Genomic DNA, 18,697 nt, shown 5'->3' on the forward strand with positions numbered 1-18,697 from the left:
TTATGCTTTCTTTATCAAACTATTGATTCTTTTTTTCATGATTGTCCTTTATCACTAACATTTCTTTTCCAAAAATTTCTTATACTTCTCTTATTTGAGTTTTAAAATACTTTTTGAATTCCTTCTTGAATTTTTTTTTCAGCCTGATAATTCCTCTTTTTCTTGGAGGCTTTGGATGCAACAGTATTGACTTTGTGGTCTTCTTCCAAGTTTGTGTTTTGGTCTTCCCTTCCCAGTCACCAAAATAACTTTCTGTGTTGACTCTTTTTTTGTTGTTTGCTCATTTTCTTTCCTTCTTGTTTCATTTTAATTTTAAAAATTGATAAAGTTGGGGTCTGTAGCTGAGATAAAGGGAGCACTGTTCTAAGCTTCAGGTTCTTTGTGCAGGTGTCTTCAAAGCCAGCTCTGGGGTTCTAATTGCTTTCAGTTCTTCCAAGGTGGTATGCTATAAGGAGAGGTGTGTTTAGTACTCTCCAGGCCTGTGCTCTGGATTTCAGGGTAACCTCAAACACTCTTTTCCATCTTGGAACTGTGACCAGGGTCCTCTGCCCTTTTGTGGCTACAGATGTTGGTAATGTGCTAGTTTTCCATCTCCCCTAGAACACACCCAAGGACTGCTTCCTGGATCTGTATGGCCAGTGCAACAAGAGTCTTGTACCCAAAACCAGCCAAGGGACCCCTATAATGGCTTTCCGAACAGTTCTTTGACACTCTTGCCATCTGTGGCTGAGAGATCTGGAAACCTTGGCTGCTGTTTTATCTGTGTCCAGGTTCCATTGCTATTGCTGAGGTGGGGCCTGCCTGGGCACACTGCGCTGCATCTCCATCCTCATGTACCTATCCCTTGTGCTAGCCTTCTAACTTGTTTTGGTCTGAAAAGTTACTTCCTCTCGTCTTTTTGTGGGTCATGCTGTTCCAGAATTCATTCTGAGGCATTATATCATAAGTTTTTTGGTGGGTAATTTGGTAGAGATCAGATGGATCTTTTGTGTACTTTCTCTGACATCTTGGCTTTGCCTCTCTTAATATAGTTGCTGTTTTATGGAAGCACTTGTTTTCTTTCTGGTTCATTCTAATTTTCAGAAACTTCATTTCTTATATAAGTTTTTTCTTCCTTGTTCTAATCTATTATTTCTCCTTTTGCCTGTGTGGACAGAGGTCTACTTGGGGATTTGTTCTATTCTTTTGGATATCTTACTTGGGCTTCTTTAAATCCAAAGTATTTCTTCATTGTGTTTGGAGTTTTCTTTTGTTGACTCTCCTCTGCCTCAGTTACTCAATTTGGACTTTGTACTTGGCTCAGATTCTGCTCCCTTACCTACTCTTGAATGATGTGGGCAGATCTTGCTTGGTTGTAGATATGGTAGCTAAGACTAGGCCCTGCCTCCTTCATGGTTTTTTTTGGGTTTGATTCAAGTGGAGCTGGTTTAATCCTTGCTGTGTAAGGCTGAGCAGGCTCAGGTGCTGCTTTGCCCCTTTATCTTGCTTTGATTGGTGTGAGCCCCCTGGGTGCTGGGTGAATTTCCAGCCTCTGTGCAGCGTGGGATAGTAGCATGCTACGCTGTCTGAACTCTTGCGCCTCCAGTAGGGCTTCTTGGGCAATAAGAATTGAGCTGTTTGGGTGCTTCATGCTGTGCCATTTGGAAACTAGTTTGACCCTGTTTTCTGTTCTAGGCCCACCCTTTCTTCCCCCCAGTCTGGTCTTGTCTCTGCTTGAGAATTCTGCATAATTATTCTAGTCTTTTTGTATAGTTCTGGACTTCTGGGAAAACCTAGAGCAATTTTCTCTTTTATTTTCTTCATCACTGTTCCTTCTGGGGCATTTAAAAAGATAATTGGAGTGCTTGAAGGGAAGAGGAAGGGGGCTTTCAATTTGCTACTCTCTTCCCATATTCTAGAACCCTTAATGAAATGTTTGTACTGGAATACAGTTTGTACCAAGGATATAGTCAAACAGTTTATTTGAATGTGTTGTCCTGGATCATTGTATTGCTATCATTAGTAAAGTCAGTTACATATGATTGTCCCACAATGTTTCAGTTTCTGTGTACAATATTTTCCTGGTTCTGCTCATTTATTTCACTCTGCATCAGTTTGTGGAGGTCTTCCCAGCTCACATGGAAATCAAGCAGTTTATTGTTGATCAATTAATTTATGATTCTGACTATAGCTCCCTTTTCCTTTTGCTTTCTTTTGGAAGTTGCTTAGTTATAAAAGCATTGAACCCAAATAAATTTGCCTGAGGTACTAGAATTCTCTGTTAGGACCATTTTAGTTTTCCTTATCTGCATAAATACACCTTAGCAAAAGCTTATTTACACAGAACAATGAATTATATTGAATTTAATTTTTGTTATTTATGTAATAATTTTTTTCTCAAATGTTGGTGGTATAGAAGTACCTTTATTTAATGTTATGTATTTCTCATAGTTCTTTTAGCATTTCAAACAATCTTTTGTGTTTTTTTGGTTCATTTTGCTATAGTAGTGAATTTGAGATTATTCTTAGAGTAACAATTGTCAGTTTAATGTTTATTCACCCTAAAAACATCAGAGAATATTTACATTTAATTTATGCTAATCATTATAAAGGAGTCAATAATAATCTTTTGATTTTAGAGTCTCATTTGATTTCTTTGTTAGAACTTACTTGAAAACTTGATTGAAATTTATAATTTAATTAATTCCCTATAAGTATCATTTTTATCAATATGTATAGAATAAAAATATAAATGCCCTAGTAATACTATTAGAAAGCAGATATATTATAGTAGAATCCAGTAAAAGTTTACTTCAACCTTTCCATAGTAGTTATTTTAAAAATTCAGATAAGGGACGGCTGTGTAGCTCAGTGGATTGAGAGCCAGGCCTAGAGATGGGACATCCCAGGTTCAAATCTGGCCTCAGACACTTCCTAGTTATGTGACTCTTTGCGAATTACTTAACTTCCACTGCCTTGCTCTTGCCACTCTTCTGCTTTGGAACCAATACACAGTATTGATTTTAAGGAGGAAGATAAGAGTTTAAAAAAATAAAAAAAAGAAAAATAAAATATTCAGTTGTAGGTAACCAATGAACACTGCTAAATATAAATGAATTTTTCTGTTTTATTTGTAGAGTGTTTCCAAGAAAGTGAACATCTCAAAGAAAGTCTTAAATGTTGCCTGTTACATCTCTTTGGAGCCATTGTAACAGGTGGACAGGTAAGGAAAATAATTAAACAGTAAGAGGCCATCATGAAGTAGGTGTTTAATAATTTTTTAAATTGAACATATGTATATGCACATATGTCTGCATATATGTGTTTATATACAAATAGCATTTAATCCATTAATAAATTAATAAAGTATTTAATTATTTTTATTAATTAATTTTTATTATAAATTAATTTTGTATAAAATAATTTTATATTATATATTATACAAATTATATAAATATAATAAATTAAATTATAAATTAATAATGTATTGATAAATTAATAAAGTATTTAATTATAAATATATGGAGAAGAGAGAACACTTAAAGCAATCTGACTAAAATTAAAATGCTTCCAAAGATGTAATCTTGATTGGCTTATAAATACATATGTATGCAAGGACATGCTTCAAATATATACCGAAGCAGTCTCCAAGATATGCACACATGAATGAACAACTTCCTTACATCTAAGTATGTTGTCTTGATAGTCCTATCCCCCCTGTTAGATAACTTGACTCTGCTTGATCATCTGGCCAGGAAGTTGGCCTATTGTGGTACTGGAGAGGAAAACTTGTAATTTTTGAGCACTTAATTCATAATGTTAATTACTTCCTATTTGTGTGATTTCAGTGATCATTATATTTCTTTTGTTTCTGTCAGTCTAGTTCATAGGCAAGTGAGTAGCTGGAGATAAAGAATGCTTCAGAAAAGGGTAGGTGGACAAGTAGGTGCTAGGAGATACTTGGGTTACAATTGGTAATGTAAATGTACAAATGACAAATTTAAGAGTTGTGGGTCAGAGCCAATTGGGTGGGAACAGTTTCTGAATATATTGTGTTATTTAGTCAGGGAAATAGTTTAATTCAGTGTTCAGGTAAATGATCAGAATCTAGGAAGACTTTATAGGAGCCATATTGGAACAAATAGGAAGATATGAATAGTATTAGAATAAGAAGATATGGATAAATTAGGCAACCTCCTGCACTAGGTTCAGAAGATAATAGCCTTTTTTTTTCAAACAGAAGCCATTTCCATAATTAAGCTCACCTGAATGCTAGTAAAAGGAAATGAATGAGAACTTCTGATTCCTGTGAAGGATTGTTTCCTGAGGAGACTTAAGCCAATATGCAGCGGGCAAATATGAATTATCTCTGAACTTAAATGATCAGTAGGTAGAGCTCATCAAAATGAAAAAAGGTAGTATTTCAATTACAAAGACAAAGTAATTTTGTATAAAGATTTGATCATTATCTTATGTATTTTAGAGGAATGCTCTTCAAGCAATTTCACCAGCTACTATGGAAGTCCTTCTTCGAGTTTTGGCAGATTGTGATTCCTGGGATGATCGGGATCCTGAGGAAGTAAATAGGAAGGCAGAACTAACTCTTAAATGCCTGACAGAAGTAGTACACATCCTCCTGATTAGCAGCTCAGACCAGCGACAGGTGGACACCAGTACCATTTTGGAGAACTACTTCAAGTTGCTGAATTCAGACCACTCTGCATTACCTCCTCAAAGGAGGTCTAGACAGTGGGAGAGCCGGTTCATTGCACTACAAATCCAGATGTTGAGTGAGTGTTAGAGTGTTCGTGGTTTTTCTCTTTTTGTTATATCTTTAATAGTATACTCCTACTTTTTTTTTAAAATACAGGGATATTATTGGTAATATAAACAACTCGTGTGTATTAGGAATTTGAACTAAGAGTAAAATTAGTTCCTTTTGTAGTTTCTTCACACATAAGAAATCTGAATTGAAAACAGAAATTTTACCCTGAATTTGTATTTACTAGGAAGTAGACCTTCTCCTCTCACAATCTGTTATTTCAAACTTCCCTTGATATACTAGTGGTATGTCATGATTTCTCTTTACCACAGCTAATTTCAGATGATGTTAAAAATAAATAGGGGGCAGCTGGGTAGCTCAGTGGATTGAGAGCCAGGCCTAGAGACAAGAGGTCCTAGGTTCAAACCCGGCCTCAGCCACTTCCCAGCTTTGTGACCCTGGGCAAGTCACTTGACCCCCATTGCCCACCCTTACCAATCTTCCACCTATGAGACAATACACCGAAGTACAAGGGTTAAAAAAAAAATTAATAGAGGCTATCTGGTAATATGAAAGGGCTGCTAAGCCTCACTTGGGCCTGACAGGCTCTATTAAGCTGAATCTCTCAAGCTGGCTCTGGATCCTCAGGTGATAGATGGATCTAGGCTAAGTGAGAGATGAGGTTGTTTGGCAGATCACCCAATGTGCTAGTAATCCCTGGACTTACGAAGTTCAGCTTAGCCAAGCCTACGCCTCTTTAACAGTGCCCAAGCCAGAGTGGCAAGTGAGGAGTTGTATGTGTGTTAACAACCTCTCTAGCTTCTTGGCTTGGGGTTGGGTTTGTGGGTTGTGGTTGGTTTGAGCTGGTGTAGATGTGCTAAACGGACAATGCTGTTTTGACTGCAGTTTGATAAATCCCTTCCCCTGATTAGCTGTAGATGTTCACTAATTAGGAAAGGAACACCAATCATCTTTTGGATTAAACTACAACAGGATTTATTGCTTATCTAAAGGGTTAGGAATAAGGAATAAGGATAGAGGTTTGGGAATTCTAAGCTAATCTAATTGAATTAAAGTAATATAAATCTGTAGATGATGAGTTAATAACAGACTAGAGATTCTTCTCCCTCTCTCAATCCCTGGCTTGACCTGGCCGTGGTACAAACCAAAGGATAGGGAAGCCTAATGGTATTCTTAAAAGTTGTGGTGTTGTTCTCTCTCAGCTCTATTAGTAGCAGGTAGAATAACTTCCTATGGCACTCAGATATGCTGGATTGCAGGTCTATGGCCTACCCTTCAACCATTCTCTTCCCAGGATTCTCAAAACTGAGACCCCATATGCTGTAGTCCAAGGGTATTAATAGGGGTGGTTCCAAATGTCTTTTGGCCCTGGCTCACGCCGCCTCTGGGTACATTCCAAAGTCTTTAACTGACAATCCCCATTCAAGATGTTCTCCATTTTGTCCTAGAAGTTCCTTATTACAATGAAGATTTCAAAACGAGCAAATAATTTGTCACTTTTTAAAAAGCTGGATTTGTTTTGATACAGTTACTAAAGTTTGTATACAAAGTTAATTATTATACAATTATTTCTAGTTTGTGTGTTTTTGAGTTTGGAGTGACATATTACCAGATTGTCTTTGAAATGATGAATTTTTTTTTTTGTCCATAGCAACTCTTGTGGCAGTCTACTAAGTTTTAGAGAGATGACAATTCTCATTGTTAGGAGCATCCACATTGATGAATTTGAAGATCCTTGAATTTTTGTAGTATATCTAGTGTATGCTATAAAGATTCAGACCTAGTAACCTTTAGCCACTTGTAATTTGTAGACAAATCATAGGACAAATAATATCACAAGAAGAAACCCACAAAAAATCTTCTATATATTATGAAGTTTATACAGCATACTGAAGATCTTAGAGATAGAAATGGGGTTTTCATTACTACTTCCAATGGAAAAGAAGAGAAGAGAAGAGAAAAAAAGAGAAGAGAAGAGAAGAGAAGAGAAGAGAAGAGAAGAGAAGAGAAGAGAAGAGAAGAGAAGGGAGGATCTAGAAAATGAAGCTTCATTGGCCCATGATTTAAACAGAGAAATGATGGATTTTTGGCTTGGGATGGATTATATCCATTTACTATTGAGAAGAAAGTATTTAATTGGCAATGTTGCTTTGTGTTGTAATATCTAAAATTATGAGGCTGTTTGTAGCTTAATAACTTTATTAAATCAAAGTAGTAATAGTAATAGTAAAGAGAGGGAAAGATAGGGGAGAGGTAGAGAGATACTTAGCTTTCTAATCTATTGTTCCCCATAATGGGCCTGTAGCTAAACGCCAACAAGGGTCCCCTTAACTCCTCCTTGTGCATGCCAAATACCCTTACTTCTTGCCTGGTCTCTCTTTGTAAGCTGTTTTCTCTACCTGTTTACTCTCACACATCACATCTCAGGAACCAATCATAGTTTCTTAATTTGTCTGGGCCACCCAGAGGGGCAGTGCCTGTGGGATCAGTTTCCTATCTTGTTGGTTCCCTGGTTCTTTAACTTCCTTTCTCTGAGGGCTTTTCCATATCTGAATTTACTCAGTGGTATTTGATCTCTGGATCACTGAGAGATGACATTAAAAAAAGGTGACACTGGACAGAAAGAAATTTGCTTCTGACAGTGCCTGAGGACAGAATAGAATAAAAGACAAAAGGGTAAATGTCCTAATTTAATGCTAAATTGCCTATGCCAGGATGTAGAGAGCAACATTTATGATATGGAAAGATGAGTAATAATTAAAGCATCTAATAATTCATAATAGAAAATAACTGGGGAAAAATTGTAATGATACTCATTGGGTAAGATATCAGTGTTTTCATCTGTAGAATATGTGCATTGTTCATTTGTTTCTTTTGTCCAACTTTGTGTGACTCCATTTGGGGTATTCTTTTTATTTTTTATGGGTTATACATATATTATCACTCAAATCCTATTTCTATATTATTCATTTTTGTGATAGAGTAATCTTTTAAAACCAAAACCCCAAATCATATACCCACATAAAAAAGTGATAAATTATATATTTTCTAATACATTTCTACTCCCACAGTTTTTTCTCCGGAGGTAGATAGCACTCTCTCTCATAAGTCCCTCAGAATTGTCCTGGATCATTGTATTGCTATTGGTATCAAAGTCTATCACATTTTTTTAACCCTTACCTTTTGCCTTAATATTAGTATTAGTATTCTCCAATACGAAGACAGAAGAGCCATAAGGCCTAGGCAATGGGAGTCAAGTGACTTGCCCAGGGTCACACAGCTAGGAAGTGTCTGAGGCCAGATTTGAACCTAGGACTTCTTGTTGTTAGGCCTGGCCCTTAATCCACTGAGCCACACAGCTGCCCCTAAAGTCTGTCACATTTGATTGTCCCACAATGTTTCAGTTACTGTGTCCAATGTTCTCCTGGTTGTGCTCATTTCATTCTACATCAGTTCACTTTCCATTTCTTAATAGTTAGAAATCAAGCAGTTCATCATTCCTTATAGCACAATTTCCATTTTTTTTTTGCCACCACAAAAAGTGCAGCTAAAAATATTTTTGTACAAACAGAATCTTTCCCATTTTTTTTAATCTCTTGGGATGCAAACCCAGAAGTGGTTTTGCTGGATCAAATGGCAGGCAGTCTTTTAAAACCCTTTGGACATAGTTCCAAATTGACTTCCAGAATGGTTAGATCAATTCACAACTCTACCACCAATGCATTCGTGTCCATTTGGGGTATTCCTAGTAAAGATATAGAAGTGGTTTGCCATTTCCTTCTCTAGCTCATTTTCAGATGAGGAAACTGAAGCAAACAGGGTTAAGTGACTTGCTCAGGGTAACACAGCTAGTATGTGTCTGAGGCAGGATTTGAACCCAGGTCTTCTTGACTTTAAGCCAGGAATTCTATTCACTATACCACCTACCTACCCAAATATAACCAAATACGTTTATTACATGAGATTAATTTGCTATCTTTTTAAAAAAGTTTTTATTTGTGTCCTTCTCCCCTACATACCCCCCCCTGCATTATAGTTTTTTTCTCAGTATCTCCATTTTCTTCCTCTCCTAGAGGGAGAAGAACTGTCTCAAATAACTACTATTTTCAAGACAAAACATGAAAAAGAAAAGGTGTTATAATTAATAAATATGTTGAAAAAAATCTCAAGATATATATGATGTACAACACCTATGAACTTTCTAACTTTGCTAAGGGGTAGTGTGAGAAGGTCTTTTCATATCTGCTTTTGAGCTATATTTTTATTAACTTGCTATCTTAGTGTAAAGAGGTAAATACAATTTTTGCATGAGGTGAGACTCATGAGTCAAATACAACAATGAAGGGATAAAGGGACATATTTTCCTTAAAAAAAGAAGCAACATCTTATAAATCGTAGAGGGTTAGTAATGCATATCAAGAAAATATACAACTGTGGAAATCAATACATTTATAAACAGGGGAAACATGATGAAGAGTTTTGGGGTAAGAATTAAAGGAGAAAGATACAGAAGTAATATAATGGCTAGAGTATATGAGTTTCTGATATATGTATGTATGTATGAGTGTATAGACATATCATATACATGTTTTATGTGTGTATATAGACACACACACAGTGCCTTACTTTACATATGTGGACCATTCTTTTTTTTAAATTTTTAGTTTCAAAATATTTTTCCATGTTTACATGATTTTTTTCTTTCCCTCTCCTCCTCCCTTCCCCCTCCCAGAGCTGACAAGCAATTCCACTGGGTTGTACAAATGTTATCACTTTATACCTCTAATATTTAAAACTAAATTATGAGGTTGCTAGTAACTTTAGTAGCTTTATTACATCAATGTAGTGATAGTAAAGAGAGGGAAATGTAGGAAAGAGATAAAGAGTTGCTTAACTTAATACCCTATTTGATGTTTGATGGATTTGAAGCTCACCACTTGACAGGGGTTCCTTCAGGTTCCAGGCCCCAGCCAGAAGAGGACGAGAGTGAGAGAGCAAGCAGTGTCTTAGTCTCGCCTTATAAGCAGTTTTCTCCACCCACTAGCTCTCCCACGTCATATCTCAGGAACCAATCATAGTTCCTTAATTTGCCTGGCACCGCCCAGAGGGGCAGTGCCTGTGGGATCAATTTTCTGTCTTCTTGGTTTCAACTTTCTTTCTCTGAGGGTTGTTCTATATAGACACATTTCAGTGGTAAATGACCTCCAGGTCACTAATTGATGACCAATAAAGCATCATTATAGGGAGGGAAATTCCCTTCCCACATACCTATTTCCATATTATTCATTTTTTGTATTATGTGGATCATTCTTGTAGACTACTCTGTTCCACAGACTTTTACATAAAGCAATTTTCTATAATGTGAATTTGCCCCCTGACTAGGGAGGGGAGACTTTTGAACCTCCTTTTCCATTTGATCAATTGTACTTTTTAAGAAAATTGGATTTTTGTACTCTTTTTCCATTTGATCAATTCTGCTTTGCTTACTTTCATTTCTCTTCCCCATTTTTCCTCTGCTTCTCTTAATTGATTTTTAGAATCCTTTTTGAGCTTTTCTGGAACCTGAGACCAATTCACATTTTTCTTTATAAAATTTTGCATATAGCTGCTTTGATCTCACTGTCCCCTTTTGAGTCTGTGCTGTGATATTTTTTTTGTCTCCATAATAATTTTCCATGGTTAGGTGTGGTTGTCTTTGTTTGTTTGTTTGCTCGTTTTTCTTAGCCTTTTTCTTGACTTTTACTTTTATTTCAAAGGCAGGCTCAGTTCTCAGGGTAGAAAGGGCACTTTCATAAATTTCATTTTTTCCTTGCTGTTGCCTGTGTTGTTCTGTGTTGTTCTGTGTTTCTGCAAGTTTCAATTTTTCCAAGGTGAGATGATAGCTTGTGGGATAGAAGTTCTGAAAGCTACTTCTCACTGCTGATTCAGTCTCCTTCCAGAACTGCTGATGACTTGCAGGGCTCAGAGCACTGTAAGCTACCTTGTGCTGGGGCTCAGGGTCTAGCCTTGGGCCTCATCCTAGGATTATATAGGCCAGGTACACTTTGGACTGCCTCGAGCTGGGGTTTAGGTCCTTGCTTCAGGCTTGGTGAAAGGTTCTGGGCCTCCCCTTGGACTTGCACCAGCTAGGTGCACAGCTGAATACTTTATGTAGGGTTTTGAGGCCTTAGCTTCTTCTAGGCTAGGGGCTTAGAGACTCACTCTGGGCCTACACCAGCCAGGTGCTCCATGGACTGCCTTGTGCTAGGACTTAGGGCCTTAATGCAGGCTGGAACTAAGATTTGGAACTTCAAGGGATAGGTATGGGGTGCTCTGCTGTTGGCTTAGGCAGGGTCTTTGTGTCTTGAATTTGACGTAGGCCCAGGTTCAGAACCAAGAACAGTAGATATTGATGGGGAGGGGGAGCTTGCTGTTGGCTGGCACCAGTACTCCTTGGCATGACCTGCAAGAACTCTTTAAAAAGCAGAATTGGCCATATGGGGAAAAAAGTGCCAAAGCTAACTGAAGAAAATAATTTCTTAAAAACTAGAATTAAGCAAATGGAAGCTAATGACTTCATGAAACATCAAGAAACAAAAAAAAAAATCAAAAGAATGAAAAAATGAAAAAAAAAAAAGAAAATGTGAACTGTTTCATTGGAAAAAGCAGCTGACCTGGAAGATAGATCTCAGAGAGATAATTTTTAAATTATTTGGCTAACTAAAAACCTTTATCAAAAAAGGACCTTGGATATCATATTTCAAGAAATTATAAAGGAAAACTGCAATGATATCTTAGATTTATTGGGTAAAATAGATTGGAAAAATCCATCAATCATTTCCTAAAAGAAGTTCCAAAATGAATACTCCCAGGAATATTATAACCAAGTTCCAAAGCTGCCAGATCAAGGAGAAAATACTATTAACAGTCAGAAAGAAATAATTCAAATATTGTGGAGCCATTGGTAAGATAATATAAGATTTAGCAGCTTCTACAGTAAATGATCAGAAGTCTTTGTGGTTGCCAGCAGCCACAAATTAATATATTCATGGGTGAACATTCAGAAGGAAGGTTGAAGACTGAGGGAGAATGGGTGATGAAGGAAAAGGAGAGGGAAAACAAAGGAAGAAAGACTCAGAGCTTAAGGATTCAACAACTTGGGCTCCAGCATGCATGCTTCTTTGATAGTGATTAAAGTTAGGTAATCATCACAAGATGCACCATGCTGGGTCCTAAAACAATAGATGTAGCTAATGCCCCAAATCAAGAGTACATATGGCCTAAGGCATGAGTTTGTTAGATACAGATGTAAATTGATTGTCCCAATTAATTGTTGACTGAGTTATCCAGTCAGTGTTCTGGAGTTTAGTCTCAGGGCTGGCTCACAATTAGACAAGGTTAAGTACTGAACCAAGGGCATAGAATTTAGTTTGATAAAAATGAGCATGTAGCTCATAAGTGTGGTTTTTGAGTATCCCCAAAATATAACCAAGGTTTATACATGCCTGGACTGCACAGTCTTGGAATATGATATTCTAGAAGATGAAGGAGCTAATATTACAATCAGGAATGACTCACCCAGCAAAATTGAGTATAATCTTTAAGAAGGAAAAATGGATATTTGATAAAACGGAAGACTTTCAAGCATTCCCAATGAAAAGACCAAAAAAACTAAATTGAAAATTTGACATTCAAACATAAGACTCAAGAGAAGCATAAAAAGGCGAACATGAAAGAGTAATCATAAGGTACTCAAAGTTAAACTGATTATGTTTCCTATGTGGGAAGACAATATTTGTAACTTGTAAGAACTTTACCATTATTAGGGAGGTTAGTCTACATAGACAAAGGGCATGAATGTAAATCAATGGTATTGGAATGATTTAAAGAAAAAGAACAGATGAGAAAGATTTACTGGGAGAAAAGGAAAGAGAATGGAATGGAAAATTTTCTCTTAAAAAGTTACACAAAGAAGAGCTTTTACAGTGGAGAGGAAAATGGGAGTGTGGTTGGACCGTTTGAACCTTATTCTCATTGGAATTGCTTTAGAGCAGGGGTCGGCAACGTATGGCTCTTTCTGCAGGAGCCATAAAGTCAATTCTTTTTCAGGCGCTGTTACAGGAGTGCACACTGTGAACACTGTACGGCTCTCACGAAATTACATTTTAAAAAATGTGGCGTTTATGGCTCTTATGGCCAAAAAGGTTGCAGACCCCTGCTTTAGAGGGAAGAATACACACACACACACACACACACACACACACACACACATTCAGTTGGGTATAGGAATCTCTCTTACCTAATAGGGGAAATAGGAGAGGGAGTGGGTAAGAGATATGGGGTGAAGTAGAAGGGATGATAAAAGAGAGGGCAAATTAAAGGAGGCAGTAGTCAGAAGTAAAACAGAATTTTAAGGAGTGACAGAATAAAGAGAGAGATGGATAAACAGAAGAACATGGATTGGAAGGTATACGGTAATCATAACTGTGAACAAGATGAGCTCATCTATATAATGGAAGTAGATAGCAGAATAGATCAGAAGCCAAAATTTGAAATTATATTGTTTGCAAAAGACACACTTGAAATAGAAAGACAGATAGAATTAAAGGGTTGAAGCAGAATCTATGTTTTATTTTTTAAAATCCTTACCTTCTGTCTTAGAATCAATACCGTGTATTGGTTCTAAGGCAGAAGAGTGGTAATGGCTAGGCAATGGGGGTAAAGTGACTTGCCCAAGGTCACACAGCTAGGAAGTGTCTGAGGCTAGATTTGGACCCAGGACCTCCTGTCTCTAGGCCTGGCTCTCAATCCACTGAGCCACCCAGCTGCCCCTTATAATGTTTTAGATGAAGTAAAAAGGCAAGGTTAGCAACCGTGATCTCAGACAAAGCAAAAGCAAAAAGATAATCAGGAAAACTACATTGTGCTAAAAGGTACCATAGACAATGAAGTAATATCAAAAATTTTGTTGCAAGTTTCTCTGATAAAGGCTTTATTTATCAAACAGATAAGTCAAATTTATAAAATGAAGAGGTATTTCCCAGTTGATAAATATTAAAGGATATAAACGAAGTTTTCAGAAGAGCAATTCAAAGGCATATGTAGACATATTAAAAATGCTTTAACTGTAATTGATTAAAGAAATACAAATTAAAACAACTCTGCTACCTCATACATATCAATGTTGTATAGAAGACTTGACTTCTCTGATCAATACAGTGATCCAAGACAATTCCTAAGGATTTATGATGAAAAAAAATGATATTTCCAGAGAGAGAACTTATGAACTCCGAGTATAAACTTATACTTTTATATAATTTTTTTGCTATATAGCCGATATGGAAATTTGTTTACAATTGTATAATGTCATTTGCTTGCTTTCTCAATTGGTCAGTGAAGGGTTTAGGGAGGGAGAGAATTTGGAACTCAAAGTTTAAAAAGGAAAGAATGTCAAAAAGATATAAATAACATTTTTTAAGATTAAATTTTATTTTTTTTAAACCCTTACCTTTTGTCTTAGAGTCAATACCGTGTATTGCTTCTAAGGCAGAAGAGTGGTAAGTGCTAGGCAATGGGGTTAGGTGACTTGCGCAAAGTCACACAGCTAGGAAGTGGCTGAGGCCAGATTTGAACCTAGAACATCCCATCTCTAGGTCTGGCTCTCATTCCACTGAGTCACCCAGCTGCCCCCATAACATTTATTTTTTAAAAAGTGATCTTGACAAGATAGAATTTGATAGGGATAAATTTATATTAAACCTTGCGTTTGGATTCAAAAAATTATTCATACTGGTATAAGATGATAGAATTATGGCTAGACAGATCTTTTTGTGTGGGGGAAAAAACTCAGGGTTTGTAGTGCACAGAAACTCAAGAAAAGGCAATGTGTCAGAAAAATTAATGTGATCCTTGAATAGAAATATAGTGCACAGAATGAAAAATTGATAGTCACACTATTCTTTTCTGGTCGGGCTTCATTTGGCATATTATGTTTATTTCTGGTAATCCATTGTAGAAGGAGCATTAAAAAGTTGAGTTGACATATCTCAAACAAAAAAAGTAGAAAGAAATTGAAATGTAGTATATTTCAGTCTGCAATCACACACCATCAGTTCTTTCTAGGAGGGTAGGTGGCATTTTTCATCCTGAATCTTTGGAATTGTTTTGTATCATTGCATTGCTGAAAATATCTTTGTTATTCACTGTCAATTCTTGTTCTGCTCACTTCATTTTGCATCAGTTCATATAAGTCTTTTTTTTTTTTAAATTTTTTTTTTAAACCCTTAACTTCTGTGTATTGACTTATAGGTGGAAGAGTGGTAAGGGTAGGCAATGGGGGTCAAGTGACTTGCCCAGGGTCACACAGCTGGGAAGTGTCTGAGGCCGGATTTGAACTTAGGACCTCCCGTCTCTAGGCCTGGCTCTCAATCCACTGAGCTACCCAGCTGCCCCCTCTGAGCTACCCAGCTGCCCCCCATATAAGTCTTTATAGATTTTTCTGAAGTCATCCTACTCTTCATTTCTTATAGCACAATAGTATTACATCATAATTGTATACTTCATCTTGTCCAGCCTTTTCCCAATTGATGGACAACCCTCAATTTCCAATTCTTTGCCACTATCAAAAGAAGTGCAATAAATATTTTTGTAGAAATAGATCTCTCTCCCATCCCCTTTGTATAAAATCTCTTTGGGATACAGACCTAGTAAGGCAAAGCACAGTTTTAGATGGGACTGGAAGATGTTTAATCAGTTTAGTACAGAGGAAAAGAACACTGCCTTGGGATTCAGAGGATCAAGGATCAAGCTCTGAAGCTTACTACCTCTTTGAGCCTGTCAAGTCATGACCATAGTTTCCTAATTTGTAAAAAGTAGGGATAGCCTACTCCATAGCCTCTGAGGATCCTTCTAGCTTTGGATCTACTATCCTTTGTGATTATATGATAGCTTCCACTTTTAAAGTTTCTGTTGCTTTTCTGTGGATAAATTTAGTAAATGCTTAAAAGATCTTAAACCTTTTATTTCATAAAAAACTTTTGTTTTTCTTTCAACAGATACGATCACAGCCATGTTAGATTGCACAGACAGGCCTGTTCTACAGGCTATTTTCCTTAACAGTAATTGCTTTGAACATCTTATTCGACTGCTACAGAATTGCAAGGTAGTTTTAAAAATTTATTATTTCTGATTTGAAGAATGTGTCATTTCATTCATAATTCTTTTCAACTATGAGCTTGTCACAGTAAATTCTGCAAAATGAATTTTTGTTAGAATTTAATTATCTTTAATGTTAGCATTATAAATGTTAATGATTAAATATATTAGACTTGCCATTATTTGGATGTTGTAAAAAGAGCAGAATTTTTAGTTTTGTGGTTAATATTTCAGTTCTTGGCAAAATATTTGCTTTCAAGCCAAGTCTTTTAAGAGTTCCTGAAGTCATCTCTTACTTTGCTTTCCGGAATGAGTTTTATTTGTTATAGTAGAAGACTGAAGTTAAGGTCATTTCGATTGTCATATCATTCAATTTCATCTTAAATTTTTTTTAACTCTTGCCCAAGTAATGTGAATTGAAATGTTGATGACATGGATAGTAGTGTTTTCCAGATACTTTATGTAATAAATGTTTTAATAATTTGAGTATATTTCTTATAATATTAATTTCCATTGTGATATTTCCCATTATAACACTGATACTATTATAAATGTCAGAAACTATATTTTACTTAATAGTATTAAAATTAATTTCTTTAATGCTGCTTTCTTGAGTCCAGTGAAAATAGTATACTTCATTTTCCTTGAATATGACATTCTTCTCATTATTATGTATCATGATAATATTTTGCCTCTCATATCTGGAATGTATACTTCCTTCTCCTAGAATTCCTAGTTTCTAAGATGAACTTGATTACCAACTCCCAGAGGAGTTAAAAAGAGGCCTTTTAAAGCTTATGATGTCTCCTCCTCAGCCCTAAATCATTTTGTTTTAACTTTGTAAATATTTTGTGTTTGTCTACATGTTGTTCCTCTCTAGTAGAATATAAGCTCCTTCAGAACTAGCATGTTTTCACTTTTTTAGACAACTTGTATTCTGAGGAGTGCTTGGCATTTAATAAATGCTTTGTCTTTTCTTTTTTTTTTTAACCCTTAACTTCTGTGTATTGGTTCATAGGTGGAAGAGTGGTAAGGGTGGGCAGTGAGGATCAAGTGACTTGTCCAGGGTCACATAGCTGGAAAGTGTCTGAGGCCGGATTTGAACCTAGGACCTCCCGTCTCTAGGCCTGATTCTCAATCCACTGAGCTACCCAGCTGCCCCTTAATAAATGTTTTTTTAGTTATTTGAAATGATGAACACCAAGAATTCAGGGAAACTTGGGAGAGGAGATGATAAATGAAACCAAGACATGGAAGAGGCTGGGTTAATGAGGAAGGGTTGATTGATAGCAAAGGTCCTGAAGGATGTAGAAATGCCTGGAATTGAAGATATCGATAAAGGGTGGAAATTATTTTTGTCGTGAAAAATGACAGTTTTTGGAAATTGAAACTATGTATAAAGTAGGATTGAAAATAAATTCTACTTTATTAGGCTAAGCTAAAATGCTTGGCTATTATAGGACACAATTTATAAAAGTTTTTTTGTTTTTTTTTAACATTTATTAACATTTATTTTTTAGAAAAGTTAACATGGTTATATGATTTATGCTCTTACTTTCCTCTTCTCCCCCCTACCTTCCCCCCTCCCATGGCCGATGCACATTTCCCTGGTTTTAACATGTGTCATTGATCAAGACCTATTTCCAAATTGTTGTTAGTTGCATTGGTGTGGTAGTTTCCAGTCTACATCCCCAATCATGTCCGCATCAACCCATGTGTTCAAGTAGTTGCTTTTCTTCTGTGTTTCCTCTCCTGCAGTTCTTCCTCTGAATGTGGGTAGCACTCTTTACCATAAATCCCTCAGAATTGTCCTGGGTCATTGCATTGCTGCCAGTACAGAAGTCCATTATATTCGATTTTACCACAGTGTATTGGTCTCTGTGTAAAATGTTGTTCTGGCTCCGCTCTTTTCGCTTTGCATCAGTTCCTGGAGGTCTTTCCAGTTCACATGGAATTCCTCCAGTTTATTATTCCTTTGAGCGCAATAGTATTCCATCACCAACAGATACCACAATTTGTTCAGCCATTCCCCAATTGAAAGACATACCTTCATTTTCCAGTTTTTTGCCACCACAAAAAGCGCGGCTATAAATATTTTCGTGCAAGTCTGTTTATTTATGACCTCTTTGGGTTACAAACCCAACAATGGTATGGCTGGATCAAAGGGCAGGCGTTCTTTTATAGCCTTTTGAGCATAGTTCCAAATTGCCAACCAGAATGGTTGGATCAGTTCACAACTCCACCAGCAGTGCATTAATGTTCCAATTTGGCCACATCCCTTCCAACAATCAATATTCTCCCCTTCTTTCATTTTAGCCAATCTGCTAGGTATGAGGTGATACCTCAGAGTTGTTTTGATTTGCATTTCTCTAATTATTAGAGATTGAGAACACTTTCTCATGTGCTTATTGATACTTTTGATTTCTTTACCTGAGAATTGCCTATTCATGTCTCTTGCCCATTTTTCAATTGGGGAATGGCTTGATTTTTTATACAATTGATTTAACTCATTGTATATTTGAGTAATTAGACCCCTGTCAGAGTTTTTTGTTATATTTTTTCCCAATTTGTTGTTTCCCTTCTGATCTTGGTTGCATTGTTTTGGTTTGTACAAAAGCTTTTTAGTTTTATATAATCAAAATAATTTATTTTACATTTTGTAATTTTCTCTAACTCTTGCTTGGTTTTAAAATCTTTCCTTTCCCAGAGATCTGACCAGTATACTATTCTGTGTTCACTTAACTTATTTATAGTTTCCCTCTTTATATTCAAGTCATTCACCCATTCTGAATTTATCTTGGT

At 36.3% G+C, this 18,697-nt stretch overlaps 1 protein-coding gene across 1 annotated transcript in view; it reads left to right on the forward strand.

Annotated features, from left to right (window-relative positions):
* The window catches only part of NBEAL1 (neurobeachin like 1), a 173,817-nt gene that overhangs the window by 22,369 nt on the left and 132,751 nt on the right, over positions 1-18,697 (forward strand). The window contains exons 5-7 of the mRNA XM_044670647.1: positions 3,117-3,202; positions 4,463-4,769; positions 15,796-15,902. Of these exons, the coding sequence (XP_044526582.1) occupies positions 3,117-3,202; positions 4,463-4,769; positions 15,796-15,902 (500 nt within the window). The remainder of the gene's footprint in view (positions 1-3,116; positions 3,203-4,462; positions 4,770-15,795; positions 15,903-18,697) is intronic.

The sequence above is a fragment of the Gracilinanus agilis genome, chromosome 3, assembly GCF_016433145.1.
Source record: "Gracilinanus agilis isolate LMUSP501 chromosome 3, AgileGrace, whole genome shotgun sequence".
In the NCBI taxonomy this organism is placed as follows: domain Eukaryota; kingdom Metazoa; phylum Chordata; class Mammalia; order Didelphimorphia; family Didelphidae; genus Gracilinanus; species Gracilinanus agilis.